This window comes from Wolffia australiana, chromosome 2 (genome assembly GCF_029677425.1).
Source record: "Wolffia australiana isolate 7733 chromosome 2, ASM2967742v1".
Taxonomy (NCBI): Eukaryota; Viridiplantae; Streptophyta; class Magnoliopsida; order Alismatales; family Araceae; genus Wolffia; species Wolffia australiana.
The window spans coordinates 10,062,559-10,074,672 of NC_135836.1; the positions used below are offsets into that span (position 1 = coordinate 10,062,559).

The 12,114-nt window shown below is 46.3% G+C and overlaps 1 protein-coding gene across 1 annotated transcript; it reads right to left on the reverse strand.

The window, feature by feature from the left end:
- Window positions 1-9,888: 9,888 nt before the first annotated feature.
- LOC144716781 (expansin-like A1) lies at window positions 9,889-11,610 on the reverse strand. The gene is made up of 5 exons (XM_078592026.1): window positions 11,414-11,610; window positions 11,239-11,348; window positions 10,679-10,860; window positions 10,441-10,576; window positions 9,889-10,360 (listed from the first exon to the last, which is right to left on the reverse strand). The coding sequence occupies exons 1-5, from the start codon at window positions 11,535-11,537 to the stop codon at window positions 10,103-10,105; spliced, it is 810 nt and encodes a 269-aa protein (XP_078448152.1). The 5' UTR covers window positions 11,538-11,610; the 3' UTR covers window positions 9,889-10,102.
- Window positions 11,611-12,114: the final 504 nt, after the last annotated feature.

The window sequence follows — 12,114 nt, forward strand, 5'->3', positions numbered from 1 at the left end:
TTTATAAAACAATTAGCGAAAAACACGGTGCCAAGTACGACCAACCCCTAGGTTTTTACCCGTAGATAGATCCATCTGTGACTTGGATGCCACCTAGAGAGATTTTATTTATCAAATGTAGTGTTCAACAGCGTTTATAGGCGTTCAGCGAGCGTACATGTCCCAGTTACACACTGACGCTACTCACCCACGCCTTGGTGCAAAAAAGAAAAACTACATGAGTGGTACCTATAAGTAGCCAAGAGAAGGTTGATTGGCGTTGTTAGTGTGCTAGAGCCCGTAGCATGGTAATGCATGGAGTGTGCGCGATCCCCCCACCGTCCACAACTGTCAGCTTTTGTGCATGACAAGTAGACCTATCAAGCGAGAGGGCGACCTCTCTCGCCTCTAGTGCTCCATGCAATATGCCAGTCTCGCGGGCCCCCCTTCGATAGTGTGTGACGCGTACGAAGAGCCAGCAGGTCGAGGCCCTAAACTCGATAGCATCCACCAGTTGCCTGAGGGATTTCATGCTAAGAGAGGAAAAGAGAGGAAGGAGTTTGTGTGCATACTGCATGGTTGGGAAGGGCATCCGCTTTCTAGTTGCCCTCGCGTAACTAGTGACGAACACAACTCAGGCGAGGGCAGCATCGCATGATGTCCTACCATACACAGTGTAGCCGCCACTAAGAGCATAAACTTGCATGAAGCATGTGAACTAACACCTATGAGTCTGACTCTACAAGGATATTGTGAAGGTTTTGTTCCTCGCAAAGGAGTTAACCATTGTGTATCGCCATAGCCTTGCCAATCATATTAGTTTGATGCCATAAAAGACAAAAAATCAATGAGAATGCTCCTTGTATGGTCACGAAGAATACTGCCCCCTCCAACTTGGCATGGGTTCCATTTTGGCTGAGCCATCCACATTCAATTTAAGGATGCTGATTGGCGGTGGGTGCCAATAGACAACATGTATCCAAATGGTGATGGGGGCGAGGGTTACTAGACTTCCCCAAGTGTGAAGAACGTCGCATGTGAGGACTGAGTTGTGGGCACGGGGCGGTATGAGATGGTGGGTACGCTTTATCCATTGCTTGATGTGGCGTAAGATATCGAGTGCTCTCATGGGGATCCCTACAAAACAATAAGAATTTTGCCCTTTCCAAATCTCCCATAGTAAGTAAGCTATGGTGACGTGAAGGAATGGGCTCCACTTAGAGCGTGCTGGCGAGAGAAAAATCTTGCCAAAACATGCTAGTGATGTTAGAGTAGCAGGAGTACATAATAATGGGTGCCAATGGTGTGTGATTGGGCGCCATCAGTCTAGGGAAATCTCACTATGGAAGAAAAGGTGTTCCATAGTCTCAGCCTGGGGGAAGCCTGGCAGCAATGACAACGCGAGCTAAGAGAGTGTCCTATATAAGTCACCCGATCATTATTCGGGAGACTAGAATGCATAAGTCTCCAGAGGAAGAAGGAGACCCGGGTGAGGATCATCAGATGCCAGTTGCGCCAACCTCATAGCTGGGGGTGGGGGATCTCTCTCAAAAATGCTCCCAAGAGGATCGTCTAGAGAAGGACCCATTGAGGGTGAGTGTCCAAATAGGTCAGTCATGAGAGGTCCCTATGGTAGTACCCAAAGTCCATGGTAAAATATCTGGTGGGAGGCCATGTTACTCCCAAAGGTGGTACATTTTGCCCATGAGCAGCTACGCCACGATCAATCGCAGTCGATGAGGGGTCAAGTAGGGGTGGAGAGCTAAAGGCTCATCAGCAAGCCAGGTATCATACCACGTGCTAATCGTGCCCTAACCGGCATGCCAATGGGTGACATTGGCTATCTCTAGCCAGTGTCATTGCAAAATCTGCCATCTACTACAGCCTTGGATGTCTGACTCTCGACGAGCCCACTCCTCGTACTTTCCCAAGATAAACTCCCCAATGGGGCGTTTGTGGTACACATAAGCCACACGAGCTTCTTCTGAAGCATGTCTCAGACATACTAAGGCGTCTTATCTCTAGAACCCCTCGTTCGTCAACCGACAAGCTTTCTCCCAAGATCCCAGTGGTGGCAACTCTCTCCCTCGAGGTGATCGGACCATAAGAAATGTGCGCACTGCCGCTCCATAGAGCGCAGGACTGCGAGCGATAGTGAGTAGATCGCTAGGGAATGTAGTGGGATGCTCATGAGGATATGTCGAATAAGATGGATGTGTCCACTAGGGGATAGAAAACAAATTTTCCATCCATCTGGTTTCTTTCTCAGCTTGGCCAATAAGGCATCAAAATAATGATGTTGAGTGGGTCCGAGAAAGATAGGGCATCTGAGATAATCAAAAGGGAGGAAGCCTATTGAGTATTTGGTATAGTGTTGGATAATCTTAGAGTGCTTTACAGTGGTAGATGGACCAACAATAAAGCTACTCTTCGAGGCTTTTACGAGCTGACTAGAAGCCCGCTCGTATGCAGTGATTACACTCATAAGTTCCTTAATGGATTATTTACATCCATTGAGGAAAATGATGGCATCATATGCAAATAGAGAATGCGAGAGGATCAAGCACCCCCCTTTTTGTAAAATAGTGTTGGATGAGGCTGCGGGCGATCGCTCGTGTAAGTAATCGGCTGAGGACCTCATCCATGAATACGAAAAGGATGGGTGAGACAAGATCACCTTGTTGTAGTCCTTGCATGGCAGTAAAGAAGCCTGTGGAATGGCATCCACCAAGAGTGAGAAATGATTCTCTCTAATGCAGGCATCCACAAGAGCGATGAATGCATCAGTGAACCCAAAGCGACGTAACACTTTCGTAAGGAAACTCCACTCGACTCGATAAAAAACCTTCTCCATATCCATTTTGATGATGATGTTCGAGCCCTGAATACAAGTGTCTAGTGACTGGGCTAACTCGTGAACGAGCATGATAGTGTCCTAGTTCTGTCTACCTTTGAGGAAACCGCATTGTTCAGGCTAGATAAGTCTATCAAGAAAGGTCCCTAGTCGGTTTGTAATGATCTTGGATGAAACTTTATAGCATACATTATAGAGACTAATTGGTCGTAAGTCTCTAAATGAAGTTAGAACGTACACTTCTGGGATAAGAGCCCAGAAAGTGGATTTCCAACTTTCCTTAGACTTTACATGTAAAGATCTCCTTGATAGCAAGCACCAAGTCCATGCCTACGATATCCCAACATGCTATATAGAACTCAAAAAGAAACCCATCTGGTCCTAGGGCTTTGTTCCGACAAAAGGAAAAGGCCACCTCCTTCGTCTCTGCTCATGTAGAAAGGGTAAGAAGGGTGTTTTCCTAGTCGGTCTACAAGTGGGGGATGGAATCGAGTAGATCCTCGCTCTAGACAATCAGTTGTGAAGTAATTAGCCAACTATATTATGTGACACCAGCGATCACTAGTTGGGCGGGGTCCTGATTATGCAACCCTAATAGAGTTGCATAATTTGGACGAGCTCTATGTCAGATCGAGGCATGAAAGAAACGTGTGTTTCTGTCACCCTCTTGCAACCATTGGATATGCAATTTCTGGAGATACAAAATCTCCTATTGTTGCATGGCAACCTCAAGCTGCTCCCTAAGACGAAGCTGGCGCTCCCCACTTCATCTGTCCAAGTTTCCTATAGTTGTCGCTCTATAGCTTCCAGCTCCGCTTTGAGCTGTTCGACTGGTGCATGCACGTCCTCGAAGACATGTCTATTCCACCATTTCAGGTGGAACTTGACTTCCCAAGTCTGTAACTAAAGTTCTCCATAGGTGATGTAGCTATCATTCCGTGCTAGTGGCTGCACACAAAGTTATGAAAGGCTTCATGCTCTAGCCACATAGCTTGGAATCAAAATGGGGGGCGACGAATACGAGTACTCGAGTTTGGGAGAAGTAGAATTTGTGAGTGGTCTGAGTAGAAACGTGGGTAAGATCTTGATATTAATGGTGCATTGCGTCAGTGTAGTGCTATTGATGAAACATCGATCAAGTCGTTCATACATACGCGAATCTTCATGGCGCTCATTGCGCCACATACAATGCTCACCTATAGTGTGGGGCTCCACTGGTGAAGCTTGGTGTATAAAGTCATTAAACGCTTGCATGGATCACGGTCTGGGCAGACGATCTCCCTAGCATTCGCTGACTACTCGTATGCAATTGAAATCTCCTACTATATACTGGGGAGATCAACAAGCTGTGGTTGGGTTTTGATATGCTGGACAAGGTCCCCCTCATAAGTCCTCATTGTCGAGGTATATATACGATGCATAGACTACCGTGAGCCTGTTGGGCACCGGGGAGAGTTGTACGGCGAAGGTGACATATTGGGTCCCTTTGTCAAGTAGTTCCAGCGAATAGTCTAGTGTCCAAAATATCCAGATCTTATTCGAGAAGTAACAGTAGACATGATCCATTCTGAGTTTCCTCATAATGGAGTGTCTACTATCCAAGGTAGTCATCGGCTTAATAAGCCCAACTATTCCTAGTTTGTGCTTATTGATGAGGGAGAGGAGATGAGACTGGGTGAGAGGGTGGTCTATCCCTTGACAATTCCAAATGAGATTTGGAATCAAAGAACTATCGGCTTGCATGGTGCACCCTCGATCAAGTGTTATATATGCGCCGAGGGTGAGGTGTATCCGAGGTATGATCGGGTGGCGGGGTGCCAATATCTGAGTCCTCGGATATGTAGGTATCATCATCCCCCTCTCTAGTGGAAACAAGTCCACTACTAGGAAAAGAGGCTTGATGGACAGTCAAGCATTCTTCCATAGTGAGTGGTATATGAGAAGTGGAATGGTCAGATGAGTGGGGGAGGGGCACAGTGGCTATGTCGGGAGGGTGGGTAAGTGCATCTATGAGTGGGCATGAGTGGGATGGTGGGTGGTGGGAATGGCTGGGAGATGGGTGTCAAGGGGTACATGTGGTGGAGTATGGCTGGGCGCGTCAGGGAGAGGTTGGACAAGGTGAGGAAGGCGTAGGAAAGGAATGGCTAACAGTAACGGGGGATGTGGGTAAAGGACGGGGGGATGGATGATGAGCAGGGAGTGATTTGGAGGGTCGAGAGAATATAGGCCGAGAGGAGCTAGGGGGATAGTAAGTCAGAGCAACATGTGGGATACTAATGTGACTCACCTCTACTACAATGCGGCCTCGAGCGTCAGCTCCTCTACTACCTCTAAAAGCGCAAATGCATTCGAGATTGGTGTAGGGGACTAAACCTCTTTCCATTTGCCTAATACATGGCCAGTAGATGGGACATCCTTTTCCCTAGGTGGAGTTTTGGGACACTTATCAGCACCCTTCTGTGTAACCTCACGTTGGGGTTGTGTCATCATAAAGAAAGGGAAGTTAAGACTTCATGGGTGGTTGGACAGTAACCGTCTATGTAGTTCCAGCAACCATCGCCGCCCATGTCACCAATGGTATCGGTCCAGCTAGTTACCCGTCTCTCTCTATCCCATCTCATGCGGGTCCTGGCTATGCAACCCGTTCAATCGTAGTGTGAGCAGGTCTACTCATCTGATCGAACGGATCAGTCGAGGCAATGAAGTCGGCCTCACCTGATTCCACACACCCCCCCACCTGATTGCGGTTGAGTTTGGCATGACTGGATCAAGTTGTCGGGACACCAGTTCAAGCTGGTCAAACTTAGTCAAGTCAATGTGCCACAGTTCGATCAAGTGGATCAAATCTCTCTTTGTGACCAAGATGACCAGGTCTATCTAGGTAGAGTCGGCTGAGTAAACTAGGTTGGACCTGGTAGATTTGGTCGGTTCGAATGGGTTGGACCCGTCTAGGCCGATTAGGTCGACACTATTAGAACCAACTATGGTGGCAGCTCCAGACCCAACTAGGTCAACCCGATTGGGATCAACAGGTTCGGTCAGGTTGGCTGGGTCAACCCAATCTAAATAGGCCAGTTCGCTCTGGTTGGACCTGACAGAGTCGATCTGATCGACCCTATCAAGATCGATCAGCTTGTCTGAATCGGGCCCGATTGGGTCGACTCGGTCGGGATCATCTTAGTCAATCTGAATGAGACAAACAGAATCGTCCGAGTTTATCTTGTTGATGTAGACAAGATCGTTTGAGTAGATCAGGTTGGGCTCGATCGGGTAGATTGGTTTGACTCAAGCAGAATTGCCCGAGTCAATCAAGTCGATTGGTTTGAGTTGCCCGAGTCGACCTAGTTGGAATCGGCTAGGTCGACCTGGTCAACCAGCCCGATGTGGCGATTTTGGATTGGTCGAACGGGCTTGCCAAACCCATCCTCTCATCTAGCGACGTGGAGATGGTCCACGTAGCTGCCACGTTGCAAGTGACATGGACGTCCTCATTTCCCTCTGATGGCCAAGTCGTGAGGTGATCATATGGTGGGCGGTTGTCTAAAAGCTCATAAATGGTAGGTGGCACTGAGATCAATGCCACTAATACATCATTAAAAGTAGATGTCTGATTTTTTGTCATTTTCTCTTGATATGGCAACTTGAACGGCTACGATTTGGTCAGGGTCTCCAGATGGCATGATCTCCCACGTTCGATCAGATGATACCGAAACGCGGTGATTTAGAGGAAAAGGTGTATTTAATACCCCTTTTCCTTATTTGGCAAATTTTGTAGGTCGTTCATCTTCTCTAATGTGGGCAAATTGACAATGTTGATAGACGCCATGTGAGTAGTTGACTGGTTGGGTGCAAGGTTCAAGAAGGAATCATTCACTGAGCCGTTGGCTCTGTATTTTGAATGGCCGGACCGTGTTCCCTTGGTCCATCATCTAGACCATCTTGATCATGAATCCGTCATGATCAAGCGATCCAAATATCGCCAGTAGCTCAATCGCCATCGAAAGCAGTTAACGTTGTCAGTGGGGGCACAATTAAATTTTTTTGCTTTTTATTTTTATTTTTTGTTTTTGTTTTCTTTAATTGATGGCCATCAGTTACATCCAGGCAGTCAGATCCGATGGCCTTGACATGTCTACACGATGACGCGGCTTGAGTCCCCTCTTCTGACGTGTACAACACATCACAGGGAGAGAACTCTGGTTTGTCCAGACAACCGTCCCTTCCTAGCTGGCACGCCGACGTGGAAACCACGTCAGATGGACAGCTAGGAGGACCATCCAAGTCGGCGGTCCCCATCGGATTGAGGGCCGCGCGATTTTGAACAGAAATGGCTAGTTCAGAACATAAAATTGGAGATAAAAAATTTAAACTCAGAAGGAATAAAATAAACAAATCGGTGCAGCACAGCAAGACGAGTAATCTAAGTCCAGAATTGATGAATCAATGATGACTGTATCAAGAGATGTAGTGAAATAAAATTTGAAAACAAACTTACCTCAAGACTTTAATCCCTTCGATCTGGAGACATAATGATCCGATTGAGACAATTTTTGAGTCATTTCCAATAGATTTGGCCTTACCAATCCAATGGAACAAAAATCAGCTAGAGCGGAGGTTTGTAGCAACAGTTATGGGCAAATTGCCGATTTCGGAGGAGAGGTTATTTCTTTCTTTCTCTTTTAAATAAAAAAATCACTAATATATTTTGTGTGCTCAGGAATAGTTGAGACATGCATCAAGTTATCCAAATAGAATAACACAATCTAATCCTACTTATACGATAAGTATGGTCAATCTTATGACTATTAGTTTGGAGATGCTAAGGACAAATGGTGGGTGCTCTTTGGAGAAAGAGTTCACTGAATTGATGTGTATGAATCCTTATATGGTATTACACCTAAAAACCAATTAGTCTGAATCAAGTCACAATTTTATAAGTGATATATTGACCTAAGATACCAATAACTTATCATGGACGGACAATTATATTTTGAATACAACTTTTGAATCTCTAATCATGGGATTCCAAATACATCTTGGCATGGATATATCAAGAAGCACAAGAAGGTGATTCAAGACAAGATAGTCCATCCTTGGAGTAAGAGGTAAATGATCCAAGGAAGATGATTTAGTTAAATCCCTGACTTAGGTAGTGAGGATATTGGAGATGGCATTCTATAATGATTCCCATACATGAGCACTAACTGAATACAAATAATGGTTTGATGATTAATCATGCTCCAAGTTATTTGAGAGTTTCTTGCAACAAAGGATTATACATATATGATTAGCGACGAAGGTAAAGGATTCCATGGGAGAGTTCATTTGATACTATACATCTTCTAGAGTAGAAGGTGTAGCTTGGCACCCAAAGAATAGAAACTTAACCTATTAATTGGGTTAAATTGATCCTCAATTTATAAATATGTAATTAATAAGGTTGGTTAATAATTTTTATTGTGGCACACAAGTCCCAAGGCTTGGGGCGCCGAGCACAGCAGCATTGATGTGGACTAAAGCGATGGAGGTGTCCGCTTGAGTGCTGGTGGGGCGTGGAGTGTCAAGGCTGGACATTGATCGTAGGGGTGTTGCAGATGGACGTCGGGACTTGTGGTACGACCAACGTGGTGCATGCGCCGAAAGCCATGGCCCACAGGAGCACATCACTTGGCCTAGGGGGCGCGCTTGCAGTGGATGTACCCACACTGCACGTGGGTGTGCAAGCCTCAAAGTGCAGGAGCGCCACTACCCAATGGCGCATGTTGCGTCCCATCTCTTTACTTCGGTATCATCCCTAGTCTTCCCCCTTTTGTAATGGCTACAGCCTCTGATGTAATTCTGCTCATAACAATACCATGCCCCCATTTTATGCTAAGGGCCTAGCCCTATCCTCTCTCCTTAACGTCCAAGCTTTCTTAACCTATCCAAAGAGACATCCGCTGCATAAGTGAAGGCTGCTCAATGGTCCTGCCCAAGCACTGAGGCCAGCACACGTTCAATTCAGGCATTGTTCTTAGCTCTGGAATTGATTGTGTGACACAAGAATCAAGATGGATATGTATTTACAGTTGGAGTATCGTTCAACTCTGATTTTTCCAACAAGAACCACCTCGACTTCACATCCAAGCTCCTCGACAACCAAGGATCCTCATTAAACACTGTAGCCAAATGCTCTTATAGATATCTCTCGCTCCAAGAAAACCCAAATCCGCTGTACCTCTGTTGTGGCTCATTTCCTTTATTTATTAATTATGTACACTACCAGTCAAGAATGTTAGTTATTTTGCCTGGTCAGTGCTAGCTGGGCCACTTCTTTTAAGTCGTTGACACTTTATTCTATCATACTCTGATAGGGATCGTAACAGCACCAAAGTTTGTTTTTACTTTATCATCGATTTGGAATTGATTTCGTCTTATTCTCCTATTGAAAGAGTTCTCCAGGTTTTCATCCATGGCCAATACTCTAAGTCTCCAATACGCAGAATACCTAAGATGTCGTTGTCAGACACGTCGCATCCCTTTGATGAAATCCTCAAAAGAGCACCCTTAGCACCAATGGAGAGAGAGAGAGAGAGGCTTCTTGCTCAAAGAAAAACTTTAATCAATAGGATGATAAAATAAGAGGATTCATGGCCATTTTCTCGGTACAACCAATGGCTTTAGTGCCCCCCTCAAAGTAGCCACAATCCTAGAACTGCTATGTGACAGTTGCAAGGGCTGGGTCAATCCATTAATATGGGGCTGGCTGGGGGGTTTGGCACATACCAACAAAAACTCTCTCAATCTCTTCCCTTCCCTACCCACTCACTGTTGGCCTCTCTCTCTCTTCCCCTCTTGCTCTCTCTTTCCACCCACCTCCTCTTTCCCTCTCACTCTCATTTTCCGTCATCAGTCATCAGTTTTGTCCTAATCGGCCATCCGTCGAGCTGTCATCCAATCCTACGCAGTCGGTCCCTTATGTATGGTATTTTTTTTAGAGCAGTTATACTCGGAGGGACGGCAAAACAGGACCACACCTCAACAGAGCCGCTATAACTCATTATAACGGCTTGGAATAAAACAATGAAACACTCCGTAATAATTTTCTATATTGTCAGTATCAATAGAAACCCATGTGTAGTGTTGTTCGTAGTGAAATACAACGATTCATCAAGTATTCGACTCGTCATGTTCTTCCCTCTCTCTCTCCTTATCTTCTTCCTCCTGTGGTGCTTGTTCTTGTTGAGTTCTCTCTCTCTCGATCTATACATTACCGAAGAGAAGAGATAATTACATGGACCGGTTTATCCACGGCTGGAGGTCGCAAGGGAAGCAGCCCTCTATGGCTATGTCATGGATCTGGATGCCTGCGTCGTAGAGTCCCCCGGGCTGCCAGCCGGCCGGCAGCGCGCGTTCCGCCCAAGCCCACTTGCCGTCGTAGCCGCCAGTCACCAGGAGCCGGAGCTGGACGGGCCCAGCCGGGGCCCGGTCGGTGCTCCACACAGCCCCCTCGCCCCGCGCCATGTAGCGCCACCCCGGCGAGCCCACCTGCGTTCCCGCCAATCAATTATCTACAGTACGGTAACAACGTAATAGTAAATTATTCCCAGCCTCAGTTTCGTCCTCACCGCAGCGACGTCCACAGCGACGATGTCCGTTTGGCCGTCCTGGTAAAGAAACTTGACGGCGAGCTGGCCGCTGGCCTTGCGGCTGCTCTCCTCCACCCTTATCGTTAAATTACGTCCGGGATAATCGCATGGCACCCTGACAACATATAATGATAATGAACAACTTATAATACTTGTTAGTTTCAAAAGAGATAACTGATGGGTATTTGTTAATTATCTTGTAAATTGGAGTTCCTACCTCTTGTATTCGACGTCGAGGGTGCGGATTTTCATGAGGTGGGACCTCGCCTTAACGTTCCTGGCCATGGCGAAGAACGCGGAGGAAGAGAGAACGAAGCCCGTCTGGTTGCTCTTATCATGGTCCGTCACGACGACCTTCACGCCTGCTCCTCTGCACAGCTTCGCGTCTACGCACCGAATCTGATCAAGGATGAAGATATATTTTTCTTCAAAAATTTTGAAATAATACGAGAATTAAAATATCGTGGCGAGTTTGAATGGTTTTCATATATTTTATCAAGTGTGTGAAGAGGCTTAGTCTATCCTAATCAAAAAGATGGGATAGCTCTCGAAATACTTGAAATAGAGGCCAGTTCTGCGGTCACATGTAACGTTGATCCTCTCTTAAGAGATCATGCAAGTTCCTACCTGATGACTCGTAAGAATGAGCCTCAATGTCAACTTAGTTCAATGGATTCAGGTTCGCTCTCTATCTTTCATCAATCAATGGATTCAATGTAAAGAATTCGATGCAAGATGATCCTGAAGTTTTCCTTACTATAACGCAGATTCACTGACCTGGAAACAAGCTCCGCAGCCGACCCCTTCTCTGTAGATAGAAGAAGCCACCGCCGCAAGGTTTCTTCCGTAGACTGTGGGAGCCAATCCGCCATAGCCGCAAGCTCCGGCTGTGCCCAGAAAGCAAATGAAGATTAAAAACTGATGGGTTTGCTCGAAAGGGACGGGGACGCACCTGAGAGAGAAGATGGCGAGGAGAAGAAGCTGGCTTTGGACTTGTGCACGCACCTATCGCATGCTAATGAAGAGGGCAAGAGGAGGAAGAACAGAAGAAGGGATGAGACGTGAGGAACAGCCATTGAGATAGACTGTGAGAAGAGAGTTGATGAGGGCGGGTCCTCTTATGGTTTATTGAGCAGTTGGCGCCGACGCACGACTCAGGCACTTAGTATGAAATATGAAGAGAGGCGGACAGCTGTCGAGCTCGTGCGAGAAGGGTGAGGGGCCCTACGGAGGACTAGATAAGGAAGAAGGGAATTAATGGGCTATGGCAGAGATAATTTCTGGCTTTACAGCTGCCATGACGATTGCAGGAGAAGCAAACGCGTGAATTGATCTGCCCGGATTTCATAAGTGCTGCTGCCTGCCAGTAAGAAGACAGGTGGATATCACGAAGAGGACGAGTTGTGCAGGTGACGTTGGCAAGGCCACCGGATAAATGGGTTATGTTTCCAGTCAGAGGCAAGGTCTGAGATATAGACTTAGTTCGTTTCTAATCTGTGGACCTCAAACTTCTATTTATGGAGTCAGATATCCAGGAAAATAGTGCCAAATGTCTCAGTTACTATGTCTAAGAAGATTTTCATTTTCTTAGATGTCAAAGTGGTAACAAAATTTGTTTACTGATTCTTGGTTGGATGAAAGATAGAAATGCAT

Coding starts and splice junctions, on each gene's coding strand:
- LOC144716781 (XM_078592026.1), bottom strand. CDS start 11,537: ATGGCTGTTCCTCACGTCTCATCCCTTCTTCTGTTCTTCCTCCTCTTG. Junction 10,861..11,238: donor GCTGCGGAGCTTGTTTCCAG/GTCAGTGAATCT, acceptor ATCCTTGATCAG/ATTCGGTGCGTAGACGCGAA. Junction 10,361..10,440: donor TCGCTGTGGACGTCGCTGCG/GTGAGGACGAAA, acceptor GCGGGAACGCAG/GTGGGCTCGCCGGGGTGGCG.